We start from the raw sequence: 21,239 nt of genomic DNA, 5'->3' as shown, positions 1-21,239 counted from the left end.
GGGGGCTGGACTCAATGACCTTTTGGGGTCCCTTCCAGTTCTATGAGATAGGTATATCTCCATATATATCAAAGATTTTCATTAGCCGTGTCCGTTCAGCCCACATATGCACTGCTCATGTCCTCATGCCCTGCACCGAGTACGGGCGAACCGCCTCGGCTTGAGACTGAGTTTAGCATCTTTGCATTATGCGTGCCTCAACTGTTAGCCAGTTTTGTTCTACTTAGTTTAGGTAGTTAGGTTGTTAGCCAGTAACTAAATACTACTACTATTGAATGATCATTTTATTTCCTCTGGGGAAATCCTCCTTGTGAGGGGCATGCCCAGTTCATCAGGGTTTAAACATTGCCTCACATGTAGAGAGGCTGTATCACTCAGTAACGGACACTCTAACTGTGTGTGCTCCCTGGAAGAGTCGCACAATCCAGAGAAGTGTAACTTCGTTTAGCCCTCAAATCCAAGGCTTGGAAGAACTTGGAAATCAAGCTGCAACTGTTAATGATGGATTCCTCTCTTCACTCTCCTTTGGAACCAGGTCAGGAGAACCTCGCTGTACATCAGTTCCTGGGGGTCTCTTGTGCCCCTTCAACCTCAGCACAACAGTCATCTAGAAAGGGGAAAGCCTGAATCCTCCTCTGAATATCCTAAGAGGAGTTCTAATTCTCCTCTTAAGGAACCGACCTCAAAAGAGACCTCACTTTTTGACCGGGTAAACGGCCTCAGAGACTTGATCCTCAAAGCGTGGTATCGTTGAGGCGAAGGGCTTCTCCAGTACCAGTGAAGCGGGAAATTTCCACAGCTCTAAGAGTAAACATAGCTCTGAGGAGTCTCCGGAGCCATCTAGCAGAGATGGTCAGAGCAAACACAGATTGGTACCATCGGACTTAAACCCTCTCTTGGTACTCTTATCAAGCTCTTTGGTACCGTGTAAGACTAAGCCTCCGTCTACATCAACAATGTCCATGAAGTGCTCAAAACCATCGGTACCATTCTGTAAGGAGAAGCATACCACTCCAATGGTGCCATAACTCCACTCAGTGCTGTGACCACACTCGGTACCGCAAGACTTTAGGTACCCGAAGGACTTATCGGTGACTGCTAACCTGAGTCTCCATTGCTGGCAGGTACTGGGCATTTCTTGATGTCAAGAACCTCTTGGTTTCCAGACCCTTTAGCGTCCCTTTCTTTTCAGTCACCACTCCCCAATAAAGTAAGAAGATGGAGACCTCTCTTCAGTATTCTCAATCTCTGTTCACGGTTCTCTTACATACCCATATATAACTATTTTTCTCTAAGAGACAAGGAAGATGCCGGGAGAACTCATCATTCCTGGTGGGAGCAATCCTGGATGCCATCCCCTCCCTCTTCTGGTCCTCAATGCCTATATTAGAATCCCTGAGCAGCTCATCACTGACAGTTCTTCTTCGAGTGATTGCTCCTGTGTATTCCCCAGTAGGTGTGTGTGCTCGCCACGTGCACTGGTGCCAGAAGTTTTTCCCTTAGCAGCATCCATAGTGGGGGAGCACCACTGCGACCCCTGGAGTGGCGCCGACATATCGCGCCATAAAGGGGGCTGCATGCTCCCCCCACCCTCAGTTCCTTCTTGCCGCCAGTGAAGGTAGTCGGAACTTTGTGCTCCAGCTTTGCTGCAGCATTTCTAGCCTTAGTGGTATCCAGCTTTCCCTGAAGTTAGTTGTTGAACTTTTCTCTGTTAGTGCCTGGCTCGGGGCATGCCCCGTGGCCCAGGCTTCAAGTCATGCGACTCTTGTCGCAATTCTTTGCCCAGAAGCGATCCACACACTCAGTATCTTCGCTGTCTGGGCGAGGCTCACATTAGTGAGAAGTGTAAATTTGCCGCTCCTTCAAGCCGCGAACAAACAAGGAGCGTGAGATCTGACTCCGAGCTCTCCTAATGGAGTCGACGTTGGCCCTGGCACCGGCGTGTTGAGCTGACCCCGCGCCGGGTACCGTGTCCTCGGCGCGCAGCGAAGCGCCCCCAGCATGCCGTCCTGATTCCGCGCCCAGTACCGCGTCGTCGGTGCGCAGCAAGGCCCTGTCGACGAGCCGGCACTGCTCCCCTTCTAAGAAGCCAGGGAAGACTCAGCGGCACCGGGAGAAAGAACGGGGTGAGGCTAGACCCGCGCTGGACAGCCCACGATCCCCATCAGGACCGAGACCTCTGACTTGGGTGGAGCAGAGTAGTCCGGTGCTGTCCACGTGCACCTTGCCAGAGATGAAAATGCCTTCGACGCCAGAGGCAGCTCAGGCCGCATGCGACATCATGACACTTCCGGTACCGGGAGTGCTGCTTCAGTCAGGCACCCGATCCCGTGGGAAGTCACCGCTCAGTGCCCATCAACCTTCTCTGGATGTTTCCGAGGTCGAGGCACCGTCCCGAGTTGAAGGGCCGAGTCGCGGACCACGGCGCGCCTCCACGCCGCGAGCAGGGTCGTCTGCGAGCGAGCTTTCCACCTCCACTCCGGGAGGCCGTAGGGGAGGCACTAAGAGGCAGCGCCGCTCTTCTTCGAGCCTTGCCCGCAGGGACAGGTCTCGGTGGCGGCAGCACCGCCGTTCATGCTCTGGCACCCGCCATGGAAGGCGCTATGCCCGGAGCTCGTCACAGAAGTCCCAGGCACCGAGGCGTTGTCGTCTTGGGCGCCGGAGGGATTATGGAGATAGCACTCCCGACTCCTACCTGTCCTCTTCCAGGGGCTGGAGACGTCATGTTCGGGACCTATCCAGCCGTTTGTACGGCACCATTCGCTCGTCCCGGACCGCCGGCTCAGCATGCAGCCGCCCCTCGTCGAGCCGCTCGGTGCCACAGGACCAGCCGGTCCTTCCGGGCCCCCTGGCATCCCAGGGCCAGGCCGTTCCCTGGCTGGGACAGTGGTGCCCAGTGGGCACCATGGCCCCAGGCACCGGCACCGCTGGGACCCCGCTCCGTGGCAGGAGCATCCCAGGCCCAGCCGACGTCGCCGCCTCGGCACCGTGATGAGGCAGTGGGCACCGACCCTCCGGCACCGACTCGGGCCCCGGATCAGGATGTCGAGCTACCAGTACAGCCGGGTGCAGACGACACCGCAGCACCGACCTCCTCGGCACTGGATGACTCCATGGCTCCACTTCCTCCAGTCTCTCAGGAGGATTTCGAGGCCCACCAGGAGCTACTCAGGAGGGTGGCATCGAACTTCCAACTCCAGGCTGAGAAGATGGAGGAACCATCGGACACGTTGTTCAATGTCCTTACCGCCTCGACGCTGGGACGCGTGGCCCTCCCGCTCCATCAGGGGGTGGCTAATATTACTACTGGCCTCTGGCAAACTCCGGCATCCCTGGGTCCTATCTCCAAAAAGGCCGAATGGAAGTACTTTGTGTCCACAAAGGGGCACGAGTACCTCTACTCCCACCCAACTCCGAACTCTCTAGTGGTGGAGTTCGTGAATCACCAGGAGAGACACGGCCAACCCGCTCCCATCCCCAAGGACAAAGACGCTTGCAGGTTGGATTCCTTTGGAAGAAAGGCTTATTCGTCTGCGAGCTTTCAGCTCAGAGTGGCCAACCACCAGGCACTCTTGAGCCTTTAACCTTTGGGGATCCCTGCCCAAATATGAGCCTTCTCTTCACGAGCAGGACAGGAAGGAGTTCCGGGCTCTAGTCGAGGAAGGTGCGGTGGCAGCTAAAGCAGCGCTCCAGGCGGCCTCCGATGCGGTGGACACAGCCGCTCGTTCGATGGCCGCAGCGATCTCCATGAGAAGGGCGTCCTGGCTTTCGCTCTCTGGACTATCGGCTGAGTCCCAGTTGATCATGCAGGACCTGCCATTCGATGGTCGGGCCCTGTTTGCAGATCAAACAGACACACATCTGCACGGGATGAAAGACTCCTGTACCACCCTGCAGATGCTGGGCCTATACATCCCGCCGGCCAAGGACAAGCCCAGGCCTCATACCTACGCTCCACAGGCTCGGGGCAGATATGAGCCCCCGCCTAAGAAGCAGCGGGAGCAGAGGGGCCGGTCACAACACCAATCCCGTTCGGCCCCTCATCCGGGGCCCTCTGAGGCCAGGAGGCCAGGGAAGCAGGGTTTTTGACTGCTTGCGGGGGGTTACCGGGCCTGTTGCCTGGTTAAGCCCGCCTCCCCCCCCCCCCCAGTTAATAAAGTTCAGGTTTGCCAATCGTTTACCTGCCTTCAGTCTGCAATGGTTCCGTATTACCACGGACCGCTGGGTCCTCAACACTATATCCCTGGGGTACAGGTTGCAGTTTGTTTCGCCCCCTCCCAGTTGCCCTCCGGCCAGGGGGTCGGCGGAGGACCTGGAACATGCGCTCCTCCTATATCAGGAGGTACAGCGCCTCTTCTCTCTGGGCGCCATGGAGAGGGTACCTTGGGAGTTCCAGGGCAAGGGGTTTTACCCCAGGTATTTCCTCATCCCGAAGACGAAGGGAGGGCTTCAGCCCATCCTTGATCTGCGGAAGCTCAACCAGTTCTTGGTTTGTTACAAATTCCGCATGGTGTCCCTAGCCTCTAGTATTCCCTCCCTAGACCTTGGGGATTGGTTTGCAGCGCTGGACCTCCAGGATGCGTACTTCCACATCCATATTTTCGAGGGTCACAGGGGCTTCCTCCGTTTCCTGGTGGGCCAGGACCACTACCAGTTTACGGTCCTCCTCTTTGGCCTCTCGATCGCCCCCAGGGTCTTCACGAAGTGTATGGCAGTGGTAGCAGCCCAACTCAGGAGGAGAGGGCTGCAGATCTTTCCCTGCCTGGATGATTGGCTGCTCAAGGACAAGTCCTGGTCCCAGGTGCAGCAGCAAATAACCCTCCTGCTACGCACCTGCTCAAATCTAGGCCTAGTGGTAAATGAGGAGAAATCCACGTTAATTCCGGTCCAGCGCATAGAATTCATAGGAGCACTGCTGGATTCCCAAGTGGCCACGGCCTCCCTTCCAAGGGACAGGTTCGAGGCGCTCAAAGGCCTCATTGCCTCGGTCACGGCCTTCCCGGTAACCACGGCTCGGATGTGCCTTCAAATCCTCGGCCACATGGCAGCATGCGCCTCAGTGGTGCGAGATGCCAGGCTCTGGATGAGGCCCCTTCAACTCTGGTTGGCGTCCCGCTACTCCCAGGCCAGGGACGGCCTGGACAAGGCTGTCACGGTGCCGCCAATGGTGGTTGCAGACCTCCAATGGTGGGCCCTCCCGAGCAACATGCTCTGGGGTATCCCCTTCTGAGAGCCCTCTCCCTCACTAGATCTAGTGTCAGATGCTTCGGCCCTGGGGTGGGGAGCCCACATGGGGGACTTCAGGATCCAGGGTATGTGGTCACCCAAGGAACTGTCCCTGCACATAATGTCAGGGAACTCAGGGCAGTGCGCCTGGCGTGCGTGGCTTTCCGCCAGCACTTACAAGGGGAAGTGATCAGAGTTCTCACGGACAATACCACCGCAATGTATTACATCAGCAGGCAAGGGGGCACGCGCTTCAAGGCCTTATGCCAGGAAGCCCAGCTCCTGTGGGAGTTCTGTATAGCCCTCAACATCCTTCTCCAAGCTACCCGGCGGGAGCAACACGCTCACAGATCGCCTGAGCAGGGTGTTCTCACATCAACACGAGTGGTCCCTGCACAGGGAGGTGGCAGAATGGATCTTCCTTCAGTGGGGTACTCCCCAGGTAGACCTGTTCGCCACCGCACAGAACCGCCTGTGGCCCAGGTTCTGCTCCAGGGTGATAGAAGGCGATGGGGCCATGACGGACTCGTTCCTGCTCAATTGGTCGGGGCCCCGATGTATGCCTTCCCCCTCATAGGCAGGGTCCTACAGAAGGTGAAGTCAGATGGGGTGAGAATTATCCTGATAGCCCTGCATTGGGCCCGTCAACATTAGTATGGGACCTTACTGCAACTCTTGGTGGCCCCCCCTCGCAGGCTGCCGCTCCACCCGGACCTCCTCTCCCAGGAGGGAGGTTGTCTCCTCCATCCCAACCTGGCCCCGCTCCACCTGACAGCGTGGCTAGATGCGGAGGAGGGGAGGTGTACCGAGGCTGTTAGACGGGTCCTGCTTGAAAGCAGGAAGCCGTTCACACGGAGGGCCTACCTGGCTAAGTGGTATTGGTTCTCCTCATGGGCAAGGGAGAGAGGTTCCTCCCCTGCGTCCGCTCCGCTCCAGCTGGTCCTGGACTACCTCCTGTCCCTTAGGACCCAAGGGCTGGCTCCCTCCTCGATCAGGGTGCACCTGGCGGCCATTTCGGCCTTCCACCCTCCGGTGGTGGGACAGTCAGTGTTCTCCCACCACATGACTTCCAGATTTTTAAAGGGGTTGGACAGAGCATTCCCTTATGCTAGACCCCCGGTTCCTCCTTGGGACCTGAACCTGGTGCTGTCACGCCTCACGGGACCTTTCTTTGAGCCCTTGGCCACTTGCTCCTGATCCCACTTATCTGAGAAAGTGGCGTTTTTGGTGGCTATCACCTCAGCCCGCAGGGTTTCGGCGCTTAGGGCGCTGACCTCAGATCCCCCGTACACTGCCTTCCATAAGGGGAGGGTCCAGCTTTGCCTGCACCTGGCCTTCCTGCCGAAGGTGGTCTCGGCGTTTCATATGGACCAGGACATTTTCCTGCCAGTCCTGTGTCCTAAGCCCCATTCCTCCAATGAGGAACAACGCCTGCACATGCTAGATGTGCGTAGAGCGCTGGCCTTTTACTTAGATCGAACAAGGCCATTCCGGAAATCCCCTCAGCTTTTCATTGTTACGGCCAAACGCATGAGGGGGCAATTGGTTTCCATCCAGCGGATCTCCCGCTGGATCACCTCGTGCATACGCACCTGTTACGACCTGGCAGGGGTTCCCCCGCCTCCTATTGTTAAGGTGCATTCGACAAGAGCTCAGGCCTCATCAGCGGCCTATGTGGCTCATGTCCCTATTCAGGACATCTGCAGGACTGCTACATGGTCCTCTATCCATACTTTTCCATCACACTATGCAATCATCCCCTAAACAAGGGACGACGCCGGGTTTGGTAGGGCGGTGCTCCGCCTGGGTAACCCTTAACCTTTATCATTTAGAACTCCTACCCATCTCCGTCAGGTATAGCTTGGAGTCACCTACTGTGGAATACACAGGAGCAATCACTCGAAGAAAAGACAGTTACCTGTTCCGTAACTGGCGTTCTTCGAGATGTGTTGCTCCTGTCTATTCCACATCCCACCCTCCTTCCCCTCTGTCGGAGTTGTCTGGCAAGAAGGAACTGAGGGTGGGGGGGGCATGCAGACCCCTTTATGGCACGATATGTCGGCGCCACTCCAGGGGTCGCAGCGGTGCTCCCCCACTACGGATGCTGCTAAGCGAAAACCTTTCGGCACCGGTGCACGTGGCGAGCACGCACACCTACTGTGGAATAGACAGGAGCAACACATCTCGAAGAATGCCAGTTACAGAACAGATAACTTTCCTTTCTCCAGGGCCCTGACCCTATTCCATCAGGATGATAGGGAGACTCAAGATTCTCCTCCCCAGCAGCAGGAGAAAATCTTCGAGGCTCAGGAGACTTAAGTGGACAAAGAAGCAACCCCCTACAACTACCATCTCTTCTTTTTCACCAGATGAGGCAGTAATCACTCCTTCTCCATCTATGGCCTCAAGACCTCATTAAATATGTGGCAGACTCCCTTACATATACCTCTTCAGGAGGTCAGAGCTGTTGTATATTCTTCACTCTGCAACACCATCCAGAGTTGCTCTTCCTATCAACGAGGCTCTGCTGGGTCTTGCAAAAATCAGCTGACAAACCTCTGCTACAGTAACACCCATCTGAAAAAGAGTTACTAAAAAGTATTATGTTCACACTAATGACTGAGTTCCTATTTTCTCACATTCCACCTGATTCTCTAGTGGTTGATGTAGAGAATGATTGGGGCAAACAACACCAGCATAAGTCTACCCCAGAGCCATCCATACCCATACGCAAAGTATGCAGCTGCGTAAGGAACTAGGAAATTTGGGGCACAGCCCCTGCTCTGGCTCTTCCCCGGGGCCCCTGCCCCGCCCCCGCCCCTTCCCTGCCCCAGTCCTGCCACCATCCTCTGAGGACTCCACAAGCAGTCGGGCTTGCACTCACCGGTAAGTAGAGCAAACCGGCCCAAGCCTGCTCCGCTCCCCTGGCTCCAAGCCTCACCGCTGGCGAGTGCTGGGGGGCGGTTTCCCCCTCCCCCCAAGTCTGGGAGCCAGGGGAGCAGAGCAGGCTGGGTCTGGGTCACTCCACTTCCCACAGGAAGTGGCCAACCCCATCCCAATCTCAGTTTCCTTCTGAGACTCAGCAGTGGAGAAGGAACTGAGGGCAGTTTGCCCACGCAGCCTGATATAACCTCGGTGCAGGGCACAAGTTATTAACAGTGCATGCGAGGGCCAACAGACACTGCTAATGAGAATCTCCCATGAAAGGTGCACAGCCACTGCATACAGTGAGTAACCTCTCTTTCTAGTCTGGACCCTAATATTCTAGTCGATAGACTGCGTTTCTTCAAGCTCTCTTTTCCACATGACTATGTACAGCACTCATTTTACCGTTCCCGCCCCTCTGACTTCTGAAGTCTTTCCTCAGACATCCTCATATGCAGGGCCGGCTCCAGGCACCAGTGTAGGAAACTGGTGCTTGGGGCGGCCAATTCAAAGGTACGGCACTCCGTCCGGTATCGGGGCGGCACGTCCGGGTCTTCGGTGGGAATTCGGCGGCGGGTCCCTCATTCCCTCTCTTCCTCTTTGAGCTGCCGCCGAATTGCCGCCGAAGAGGAAGAGAGGGAGGACCCGCCGCCGAATTGCTGCGGAAGAAGCGGCACGATTGAGCTGCCGCTGAAGTGCCGCCACTAGTCTCTTTTTTTGCTCACTTGGGGCTGCAGAAAAGCTGGAGCCGGCCCTGCTCATATGTAGTCTCTCCTTTACTGTTAAACTTTCTGCTCCATAGTTGCCTCTGGTATATAAAGATCCTCCAATTTTCCCTCAACGCCATCATAATCATCACTTAGAGCAGGGGTTCTCAGGACAAATTTTTCCGAAAATACTTAATTAGCTTTAGGAAAACCAAATAAATATGCACATATACATGTTCAAATCGTTGTAATTTATTTACTGCTAGCTAGTAAGTCTGTTGTGAAAAGTGATATTTACAAACATACAAGTATCACTTTTCACAGCAGACTTACTCAGCCCTGGCAAGCCTTGGGGACAAATTAAGCCCTGGAGGGAGGGTCGGGGGGAGGCAGTGGGGGTCAACGGAGCTGGGGGTGGGGAGCTGGGGCAGGCAGCGGGGGGCTGGAGCCTGAAGCCCTGCTGTCAGAGCCCAAAGCCTGCCACCAGAGAATGGGATCCAGGGACGGAGCCCGAAGCCTGCCACCAGAGCCTGAGGCCTGGTGCCACGCAGCCAGAGCCCGGGGCTGGAGCCCAAAGCCCAGTGTCCAGAGCCTGCCGCCTCCCCACCCCAGTGCTGAAGCCCAAAGCCTGAGCCCCACCGCCCGAGGGAAAGTGGGGAACTCGATGGCTGCCTGTTCCTACAGTGTTGTGCCCCAGGTGACTCCAGAGGGGGGTAGGGCCCAATCCCTGCTGGTGGCCACAGCACCAGCAGCAAAGGGGTGCATCCAGGAGCAACAGGGAGGAGGAGAGAGAGCTACTTTTCCCATCCCGTCACTCCCCCTCCATCACAGCCTAGGAGGCTGTGGTCGCAAGAAAAGCCCCTGGTGGTTGCTTGAGGCCACGGTGGCCACATTTGAGAAACGCTGACTTAGTCTGAATTCCTTCATGCTGTGAATTGTATGTATTAGGGATGGAAAATTCCAATTTGAGGATTCCTTTGGTTTCAAAGATTATCAAGAAGAAAGCAGTCCTGTGCTGTATCTGAAACTGACTATACGTTTGTCAACACTGTTCAATTTTCTCTTCCACAGAAAGATCTGTGATCCAGGCCTTACATCTTTTGAACCTGAAGCTTTGGGGAATCTGGTGGAAGGGATGGACTTTCACAGGTTCTACTTTGAAAATGGTGTGTTTTCCTATTTGATCACATTTAAAATATTTCCAAGTGTGCTTCTCAAAGCCAGCTGTTTTTTGTAGCTGCTTATGGTGTTTTTGACATTTCATTTTGAGTTATGCAGTATAAAATACTTTTCATGTTTCTGCTAAACTTGCTTAGAAACCATGGGGAACTTTGGATTGTGGAGGGAATTGTCAAGTTCATGTAATATCTTTTTGAGGAGGGGGGTATGGAGGGACGGCTTAAAGGTAAATAGGGTTGGAAGGCAAGTGATTCCCACTCTATTTTTCAGAGCTAGAGGGGCTGAATACCACAGCATTGGGCACATTTGAAAAGTCTGCAGTGATGGACAAACTGATCACCATTAAAAAGTCAGCATTTCCTAACAGTTGATCATTATTCTTTCTTACTGTAAGTCTAAGGAAATACTATAGTCACTGTGCTGATTCACACTAGCTGAAGCACTGGCCTCATGACTCTTTTAATGGTGATCACAGCACGTCAGTTGGTGGATTTAATACAACCATGTCAGCTTCAGAAAATAAAAGCTACACTGCTTACTTGTTCATACCATAGACTATCAGGTACACCTCTACCCTGATATAACGTTGTCCTAGGAAGCCAAAAAATCTTACCGTGTTATAGGTGAGACCGCGTTATATCAAACTTGCTTTGATCCGCCGGAGTGCGCAGCCCCTCCCCCCCGGAGCACCGCTTTACCGTGTTATATCCGAATTCGTGTTATATTGGGGTAGAGGTGTACTATAGATGACATAGTTTCAGAGCAGATTTGAAACTCAAAGGGAGGCTGATCATGTTATAAATTAACTAATGAAACTGATTTTCTCATCCAGCAATTTCTGAATGAGAAATGTCAGGGCACAAGACTCGCTCCAGGGACTCCTAAATTCTAATCTCAAATCTGAGATGGACTCCCATTCTGTTTTGTGAACACATCATTGAAGTTCAATGCCTCAGTTTCCCCATCTGTACTGATATTAATAAAATGGTTGTGGTGGTTGTTGTTTACTTAGTAAAATGTCCTGGGTAAGGATTCAGGTTACTTAGAATCATAAAATATTAGGGTTGGAAGAGACCTCAGGATGTCATCTAGTCCAACTCCCTGCTCAAAGCAGGACCAACCCCAACTAAATCATCTTTGTCAAGCCAGGCCTTAAAAACCTCTAAAGATGGAGATTCCACCACCTCCCTAGGTAACCCATTCTAGTGGGTTACTGTCTGTCTTACTTTGAAATGGGAACTGCAAGCATTTAGCATGTTCTCGTTAGTGCTAAGGTCTGTAGGCCCTTTACAATGGGTACTTCAGCCTGCTTGCAGTTTGGGGGCAGAACCAGACCTGTCAGTCACTGGTGACAGGGGAATGTCCTGCCCTCTGAAGTTGCATCCAGTTTTCTCCCTCCACTCCCCTGTGGCCGATGGCTCAGCTAGAGATAGGGTGACCAGATCAGCAGTATAAAATATCGGGACGGGAGGGAGGGGGGGAGCAAAAAAGAAAAAAAAAAAAGGGAGTTTAAAAGTTTGGCCCGCCACAAACATTGGTCAGGATATGGGGCAAAGAAGCAAATATCGGGACAGTCCTGATAAAATCGGGACATCTGGTCACCCTAGCTAGACACGCCCTGTTGCAGGGCTTTTTGGAAGGAAATGCCAAACTTGATTTCAAGTTTGTAGACTAACAGTGCAGCTCAATAATGCGTCCATCAAATTCCCAGTTGTGTCCCAGGGCTGTGTTTGATTCTGGGAGAGATTGTCCTCTCCAGCTCCACTCCCTTTCTGAGGTGTTTGGGCCCCCACAGGTTTCAGGGAGAGAGCTAGGCTGAGAAAAGTGAGAAACAAAATGAAGGGTTTGTGTCTCCTGCTCTCTTCTTATTGAGGGTCTAGTTGGGGAGCTTGGCCAGCTCTGTGTGCAGAGAGCAGTTTTCCTCACAGTCCAGGCTGGGTGGGGTCAACTCAGCCTCCTCCGCCCAGCTGGAAAGGAAACAGGCAGGACTGGAAAAGAACTGACTCTGGAGTACATCTCTCCTATCTCCATAACGGTAGTCAAGTCAGAAGGACAGCATGCCAGAAGCACTTGGAAGCACATAGGATCCTGTGGTTGGATCCACTCACAACAGACTGGTATTTGTGCAGAGATGGGAGTTGGCCCAGGTTATGACATTGGTGGGAAAAGTGGAATTTCGGGATTTGCTTGTTTTTCATACCACTGCATCACAACCTACCCCTTCTGTGAACAGACACTAGTCTGGCGCATGTGGCTCCAACCACAGAATCCCATGTACTTCTAAACCCCAGGTCATGGGTAATGGTCACTGTTCCTAACTCTGGGTCTCTCAGGCACACTACCCAGTGCAGACCCCGTGTCTGACACTCTTCTTGGGCAATGAGACTCTGAAGTCCAGCTGCCTTAAACCCTAGAACCAGTGTCTCCCACCTAACCTCCCCAGTGCTTAGTCACATTCCCCCAGAGTCCACCTGGCTGTGGGAGCTCTGGTTTTTTGATTAACTCCTTCAGGGACAATGTGGAAGGAAGACAAACTTAGCAAAGGGATTTGTTAACCACAGGCATTTTGCTCTTAAACAGCACAAGAGTTTCAGATCTTTGGAAAATAACAAACAGTTCTGAATTTGGTCCCTCTAAGTCTCATCTCCCCACTTCTTTGAGTCTGAAGTCAGTGTGCAGAGGCGAGGGAGCCCTTCCTGCTTTCTTTCCTCCCGCCTTTTTCTTCTGGCATGCAGCAGGAGACCAACCCTTTGCTCAGAGTAGCATCTAGCTTTTAATAACAGCCTTTGTCTCTCTTGGTGCATGTGTCTTTCCTCTGAGGAAATTCCATGTTCCACCCCTATTCTCCCCACATCAACTTCCTTGTAGAGAGACCTTCAAAGACCATGGCCTTACCAGTAGAAGACTCATTTTTCCATAGAAAAATGTCATTCAACATTGATGGCTCTTGATTACTTTGTCTCTACTTCTCAGACATAGGCTTTCTACTAGGAGTCAAGTCCCTGTTGCAAAATGGATGCTCTAATCCACAAAGGCTGCTACAGAGCAAAGTAGAGCCCTGAAACAAAACTGGGTCACAAGACAACATGGAGTTCACAATATGACACACACAGATCCCAAATCACAGAAAGTAATTCTGTTTTTAAATGTCTTTTTACTACATTTCTAAAGTACAGAGAAGTATAACCACATAAATAAAGCATTTGGTAACCACTTTCACTACTGCACTAGAACCATCAACCGATACATATAAAACAAATCAAGATCACTTTGGATAATAATCACGTTGAAATCTGGCCAAAGACTTTGATGAGATCATTTCAACAAAGGTAGCACATAAGAAATAAGAAATACCAACTAAAAAAAATAAAAGAAGGAAATTTATAGCTGTGAGGAATCAGAGATAGGAATAATGCAAATATATTGCTATGAGCAGAGCTCAGGTGCTAACTAATGAGATTCATCCCGTGACCTCACTTCTAAAAGTGAACAACAAAGTGAACAAAGGAAAGGGAACATAATTACGCATCCTTCTTTTGTGTCTTTATTATGGCAAGACATCTTGAAACTGATCAGGGTTGAAAAGCAGACAATTACTGTAATTTATTTGGCACATTAATATAGACCACTGTTATTTTAGAATGATTTTCTGATAGAAGAGATAGAACATGATACATTTCTGTAGTGTCACTCCCGTCCCACTGCTGCAACTTTTTGTGCTAGTTTTCTTGCTTATCAGTAAAACAGTGGTTAGTATTTAGCATCTGCCAATCTTGATATATTTACATACCGTTTTCAGTACTGAGGGACATAGCTAACTCTGTTGGTTTACTTCGGAAAAATTGATTTTGTGTGTGTGTTTCCCTCCATAGCTTTGTCCAAGGGTAATAAGCCAATCCACACTATTATCCTCAATCCCCATGTCCATCTTGTGGGCGATGATGCTGCCTGCATTGCATACATACGGCTGACGCAGTACATGGACGGAAGTGGAATGCCAAAGACTATGCAGTCCGAGGAGACCCGGGTCTGGCACCGCCGTGATGGCAAATGGCAGAATGTTCATTTTCACTGTTCAGGGTCACCAACAGTACCGATCAAGTAAGAAATCTATCCAAACAGTATTAGCTACAGGGGTAAGGATGTCCTAGGTTATGTAGGAGGTCAGACTAGATGATCTAAAGTCCCTTCTAGCCTTAAACTCTATAAAACTTTCACTCTTTTAAAAGTAGCATTGCAGTGTAACTTCTGCACTGTCAATTCTGCAAAGTCCATTTAATAATTCAGTATGCTGCATACAGTATTAGTGCAAATATTTGTCATATTTTTTGTTATTATTTGTTTACAATCATGCCCATTTAAGCTTAGGACTTCACTGTGCTAGGTGTTGTACGTACACATAGTACGGACACATACAAGTACATACACATAGACAGTTTCTGCCCTGAAGAGTTTAAATTGTGTTAATTTTAGGCCTCCTCTTGACTAAGGAAGTTTGCCCCAGTGTAACTCAGCTGATGTGGTTACACTACCACTAACATAGACGGGCTTGCACCAGTGCAGGTTACTTCAGTAAATCCCTGGATTGAGCGTCACAGGTGTCAGCAGCACTTTCTACCTGTGCAGCATGTCTACATGAAGGGGTTTACAATGGTGTACTCACATTGCTGTAATTAATTACTTTGGCGGAAGCTTCTTTAATGTAGACAGGGCCTGAAACAAGACACAAAAGTGGGCATAACAAATACAGTCCATGGGGACTGGCAGGAAGTAAAGAGAGAAATGATAGGAAACATATAATTATTTAGATCTGGCTGGAAAATTTCAACACAAACAAAATTTTGATGAAAAATGAAAAAGTTAGCCATTTTCCTGTTTTCCAGCTAGCTCTAGTGCTTACACAGAATAGCCATGTACATAGCTAGATGATTTAGAATCAGATTATTTACTTTATAAATTATAAGATACAAAAAAGTATCATAAATTCTTCTCTTCCCCCCTTTTACACTTTCCCATTGAGTGACCTGGTCAGTTCTCACTGCCTCAGTTACTATGTCTGTGTGGTTGACGCTCAAATCTCTCCCTCTGTTTGTGGTCCATCCCACTGTGTTCAGGCATCTCTAAGTACCTTCTGATATTGCATCCTTGGAATCATAGCAGCTTAGACTCAGCATGCAAAATACTGAATTCCTCAGGCTAGATCCTCAGTTGTGTAAATCATGTTCGTCCATTGATCCCATAGCTACATCAGGTTGTACCAGCTGAGGTTCTGGCCCCTCATCTTTCCTCTCAACCCTCTGCTTTTCCCCCACTCATTAATGTAAGTTACACCACTGCTCTCCCCATGATTCAGGCTTGCAAACTGCAGCCCTGTCTACATTAAGAAAATTCCTATTGGTGCAACAGCATCAGTGTGTCAACTCCTAATGTAGACATACTATACCATTGCAGCTTACTTTGGTATGTTCCCAAGTTAAACTGCACTGTAGCAGCACATCTACATTTGAGGACTGCACATCAATGTACTTACACCAATGTACTTAGTGGAGGCAGTTCTTGAGATTGCAAACTCGGATGACAAGGCCTCAGTGTTACTTTAGACTCCTCTTTCTACCTCCATGAGGTCGCTTAATCCTTTGGCTCTTCCTCTACCACATCTTGAAAAATCCATCCTTTCCATCCTCACAGCTAAAAAGTGCTTGTACGCATTTCCTTTGGTGATCTCCTGCCTTAACTACAACAATCTCCTTCTCCCATAGCCTCCCTGTTTTCCACATTGCCCCAGCTAGTCTATCCAAAATTGCTCTTGTAATAATCCATTTTGTCTGCTCCTTTCACAACTTTGATTCCCTCAGCTGTCTTCCTGTCATCTCTGGTATCATGTTCAAGCCTCTTGTCCTCACTCTCAAGGCTCTGCCTCAGTCCATTCATGCCTACAGCTCTGCTCTCATTTCTTTATTTTTTTATTCTTTCTAATTTTCCTTTCCCACGTAACTTCACTATTATGTTTCTCCCACTTATGCCTTTGTGCTATTCTTTATACCTGGCATTCCCACTTTGCCTTGTTGCATCAATTACCTTCCCTCCTTACAACATGCTTCTTCCACATAGCCTTGCAATGTCAATCTGTCAACCAATGAAATATAGTGATAGAACAAAGTGATGTTAAACTTTAAAAGGAAGAAAATGCTGTTTTTAGAGAAACCCATCGCCTGGCTTTATAATCTATTAATCTGTATGTTTGTACCATAGTGTTTATTTTAAAATGTAAGCCTGTTGCTGGCAGGGGCATTGTCTTTCTCTGTTTTGCACAGCTCCAAACACACTGCCAGTGCTTAACCAAGTATATTTAGCGTAACAGAAAAGGAGAGATTTTGGTGGTTGTAAGACACAGGTTTTACATTGGAGGGATATGTGGAACAGGTCTGCCCCATCTCATGGTGGGGGCCAAAAGCATAAATGACAAAGTCCAGAAAGGATTAGTATCTAAGAATAAATATTTCATCCTGATACTCACTGAAAAACATGGGTTCCTACCAGGATGACAGGGACTAGATTAGGGAAAATTTTAGTCCTTTCCATTTAAACTTTTCTGTTTGCATGTATTTTGCTAAGTACTTAGAGAGAACCAAGTAGTTTCATACATACACACATGCATAGAAGTAAGGCCAGAAGGAAGATTAATGATCGTTTAGTTTAATGACCATCTACCACCTGCATAACTAGAATTTTGCCTAGTAATTCCTGCAAGCCGTAGATTCTACAGTTTTGGGAGTAAATGATCGATGTGGGGTATAGTATTTTAATGAGGCTCACTATTTTTAACTAACGCAACATGACTAACACATAGAAGTCACTTTCTACAAACCTTCCTGATTATCTTTTATAAGGTCTTGGAATTTACCATCAATTCTCACAGAGAATATAGCAATGCAAATGTATCTCCATTCTGGAGCCTCACAAAACTGGAATTCCACAGAACCATATCCTTATTATTTCTTTCTTTCTTGGATTTAGAATACTTGCACTCCATCAGATATAGATCTATTATTATAAGAATATTTATTAATGTTATATTTTCCATTCATTAACACACTTTGTAATACATAGTAAATCTTCTCAGACTGGCTGAAGAAAAAGATTTCAAATACAGTAAAATTACAAAAGTAATCATAGCTATTGGCTTCCGCCTTTGCAGGAATATGTTTCTCTGGATCGTGTCAAATCAGCTTGGGCAAGCACAGTAGCTGATTTGTCAAGACTGCAGGGATGAATGCACATTAAATCTGAGGCCAGAACTGAGCTCCTATGCTGCTGTATACACACAGAGATGTTTCTCTTTGACATGGCTCATAAAATGGCCACAAACTTAGATTATTTTTTAACTGAGTCAAGAAAATTACTGAAAAGCTTTGGTTTCCATCTGTTCCACTGCTTGTATCTACTGAAGTGATACGTTTGATGAGAGATTATCTCTGTTAACTTTTTCTGTATTCAGTATTCTTATGAATTAGTTCTTTTAGCTTATTTTTCAAAACTACTGAACAGACATGGACACACACACATGCACACACACACACAGAAGAGTAGTCTCCTGGTCTCAGCATGGAATTAGCAGCCATGGGACTACTGAGTCTGAAACTGATTCCAAAGGCCACATTCAGACATGATGTAATACTTCACTAGATTCCCTTGTACCCATTTATCAGTGTATAAGGCAGGGGTCGGCAATGTTCGGCACGCGGCTCGCCAGGGTAAGCACCCTGGCGGGTCAGGCTATTTTATTTACCTGCTGACGTGGCAGGTTCAGCCGATCGCGGCCCCCACTGGTCGCAGTTCGTCCCGGGCCAATGGGGGCGGTGAGAAGCGGCGCGGGCGAGTGATGTGCTGGCCGTGGCTTCCCGCCGCCCCCATTGGCCCGGGACGGCGAACCGCGGCCAGTGGGGGCCGCAATCGGCTGAACCTGCCGCGTCAGCAGGTAAATAAAACTGGCCCGGCCCGCCAGGGTGCTTACCCTGGCGAGCCGTGTGCCGAACGTTGCCGACCCCTGGTATAAGGGAATCTAAGTTGTTATAAATTACATACTGAGGAGCCAAAAGAAGGCTTACGTAAAGATTTTGTTTTGTGATTGTACAGCACCTAGCACAATGGGACTGTGGTGCATGACTAGGGCTTCTAGGCACTATAGAAATACAAATAATAAATAATAATGATATTAATAATATTGAGTGGCCTACTTTAAATATTCTTACACATTCCTGTTAGTTTCTTTTCCTCTTACCCACCTCTTCTGGCACCTCTGCATGCAAATGATATCAGCTCACACTCTGACATTCACAACTTACTGGGCCAAATTCAAAGGTGCTGTGTAAAGTGGGGATGTAAATGATATAGTTAAGTTGTATGTGAATCTGTCAATCATTATAAGTTTGTGGAGTATGCACACTGAGGGTACCATAAAGTGGTGTAAAATATACCAATTTAGATGCCCTTTGGACTGACTGATGCTCAGTTCTGAATTTAATCCCTTCTGTGGACTTAGGCAAGTCAGTAAAGCTTTCTGCCTGAGTTTCCCACGCTCTAAAGTAAGGATACTTTTAACCACCTTCCTGGCAGGTAGTGAAGGTTAATTGGTGTTTATAAAGTGATTTGAAGAGGGAAAGAACAATGTAAGTGCTTACTTGTTTGTTTGCTTGCTTTTCAAAGCAGTATCCTGCAAGGTTGTAGATTAGGGAAGACTTTATAGTACTTTTCCCACACTTGTAGTGTGCTGCATAAAGTGGTGATATTGCTAAGTCAATAACAGCAATATTGGGTTTTTTCCTTTTTCTAGCTAAAATTCTACAATGCCACTCTTGCTTTCTCCGTACTCAAAGCACCTGATTGGTTACCATGTGGGCCATCCTGTTCTTCTCTTCATGCATGTTTCTGAGTGCATGAAGCTGTGACAGTTCTACATGTAATGCATTTGATGCATCATTTTGTTGTATATTTCATCTGTACATTTTGTTTACACTTCAGCAAATTGAAAATGACAAAACAAAACAAAATCAGTGTACAGTAGTAGATACACAATCCATTTGTCATTTTTCTTTATTAATGCTAAGTTTTAACAAATAACTTTAAAATTACTATGTTTATAAAAAAGAAAAAAGAGTACATGTTCTCATTTTGGTTTTGGTTTTTTAAACAACTGTTTTTTGGCTTATTTGTTTCCAAAACCACTGGGTTTTGCTTTGGGTCATAGTAGAAATCGATGAGATTTCCAATTAGAGCTTTGCTAATGTTGCAGAATAGTTTTATTGGAACACAAAGATGGATAAAATCACTGATGAATGTGAAAGCAAATATATGTTGGATTGGTACCAACTGAAGCCATTTTAGTTATTAAACTGGAAAAATTTTATCATTTGCTGGCTTGACCACTTTAGAATTAACTTCTACTGTTCTGGCCAGTAACATTTTTTGTCTCTCTGTTTTGATTCTTTACCTTTACTTTTTTATGCTAAGTGAAAATTTATATTGGGTGATAGAAGAGCAAAATTAAAATTTGTGATGATTAAAGTGAAAGGATAAAACAAAATAGATTTGTATCACTTTCAGGGTGTACAGTAAATTTATTAAGGAAGCTTTAGAGGATTATTTTATTTTGTTTATGCTCTAGTCCAGATATGTGGTTAGTTTAACCTAGAAATATTAGGCCTTACAAGCTTAGTATAAAGAGTTTGTTTACTTTCCATTGTAGCGGCTACTACTCTGGAAAACCATCATGAATATACCAATTTTCTAATAATACTGTAATACTTTACAATGGTGTTTTTCCCCCCCATTTTCTCTTGGCTTATTAAAATCCTTGCACAGTGCATAATGTTAGGGACAACAACTAATGCAGCATTACTTACTAACGCTTTTGTTTTTTTCTGTTGCTGCATACAGCTGCACAGTAAGCAGGGAATGCTCTCGGTGTCCATTTAAAACATATACTTTGTGACCTGGACTGTTTTTGCTTCTGTTTTATATCTGTGAATGTATATTCCTGCAAACATTTAGATTTAGTCTCCCTCCTTTCCCCCCACCCATTTTTAATAGAAAAATAGAGGGGTTGTCTGTTCCCTTTTTTTTTTTTTGCTGTTGTTCATTGTTTTATTATCAGTGGGGCTAAATGTTTTCTGCAGTGCTGAATAGTGCATGATATCTCAGTGTTCTTTTTAGCAATTACAATTTACAGCTGTCAGCAGCCTGAAATTTTTAAAATGGGAAGACTTCCTAATTTGTATAATTTTACTTTCTGTGTTGATTATAAATCAAAAGCGTTCCTTTACACTTTGATGTTGTTATTAGTGGATGTACAGTAGATGGATTTAAATTGCTCTGATAATATTACATGATTTAAAAAAATGTATATTTAAAATAAGCATTTACAGTAAATGTGTTGAGCCATATTAACCTGCCAATGGGATCTGTGAAAAACAAAAAAGTAATGGCCTAATTTTTTTCTCATTAATTTCTTTACTTTTTTTGTGAAGCAGCTATAAGTAGTATAAATGTATTTAAATTTAACACAATTAGGTTTAGGGTGGGTTTTTTTTTTTTTTTTTTTTTACATTTTTAACATAGCATGTGGTGTTGACGTATTACTGTAGATCAAGTTTGTCTTCCACACCAAGACATGAGGAAATTGTGACTCGTTCTCTCCACCACAATCGAATTATACACTTGTCTTCTGTCATTTTGGAACACTGCAGTTTACCATGGGACACAGTGTACATATTTCTTGCCATAATGGTAAATGACTGACAGATATATTTAAGGATTAATAAATTTGTGATTTCTGCCGATATTGTGTTTGTGGTTTTATTTCATAATAAGTTGTGTTGTGCAAAGCATGGGGGGGGGAAAGCACAGTGTAATATAAAATATCTATATGTTTTTCCAAACTATTAGTTGAAAGGAGCAGCTAAAGTATTTGATAGGCCAATAACAGAGTTTTCCTTCAGTTTGTAAGCAGTGGCTTTCCTGATTCTGTCTTTAATTTAGTATGCTTTTCAAAAATTCTCTCTCCTAAGGCCCTGGTATTATTCCCTTTAGTATACACCATGATGATGAATTTTGTATATATTTGATATTTTATAGGAAAGCGTTTAGAAATGTTTTAGAGTTTTAAAATTTTTGTTGGTATTATTTTTCAGATCCTATAGCCTG

General features: G+C 47.5%; 1 protein-coding gene and 1 long non-coding RNA gene across 20 annotated transcripts in view; one reads left to right on the top strand and one right to left on the bottom strand.

Annotated features, from left to right (window-relative positions):
- CAMK2D (calcium/calmodulin dependent protein kinase II delta) overlaps positions 1–20,875 on the top strand; it is a 266,772-nt gene extending 245,897 nt beyond the window's left edge. For 17 of the 18 annotated variants that reach the window (XM_034771680.1, XM_034771682.1, XM_034771684.1 and 14 more), the window contains 3 exons: positions 9,930–10,024; positions 13,910–14,138; positions 18,871–20,875. In XM_034771680.1, the coding sequence (XP_034627571.1) occupies positions 9,930–10,024; positions 13,910–14,138; positions 18,871–18,874 (328 nt within the window). In that variant the 3' untranslated portion in view covers positions 18,875–20,875. The remainder of the gene's footprint in view (positions 1–9,929; positions 10,025–13,909; positions 14,139–18,870) is intronic. The other variant, XM_034771697.1, reaches the window with a different exon arrangement.
- The window catches only part of LOC117877964, a 71,474-nt gene that overhangs the window by 45,409 nt on the left and 4,826 nt on the right, over positions 1–21,239 (bottom strand). For both annotated transcript variants that reach the window (XR_004645865.1, XR_004645864.1), the window contains exon 2: positions 14,701–14,750. This is a non-coding gene — a long non-coding RNA (uncharacterized LOC117877964). The remainder of the gene's footprint in view (positions 1–14,700; positions 14,751–21,239) is intronic.

This window comes from Trachemys scripta, chromosome 5 (assembly GCF_013100865.1).
Source record: "Trachemys scripta elegans isolate TJP31775 chromosome 5, CAS_Tse_1.0, whole genome shotgun sequence".
NCBI classification, from domain to species: Eukaryota; Metazoa; Chordata; order Testudines; family Emydidae; genus Trachemys; species Trachemys scripta.
The sequence above is the reverse complement of the archived record's forward strand: the minus strand, read 5'-3'. Positions and strand labels throughout refer to the sequence as shown.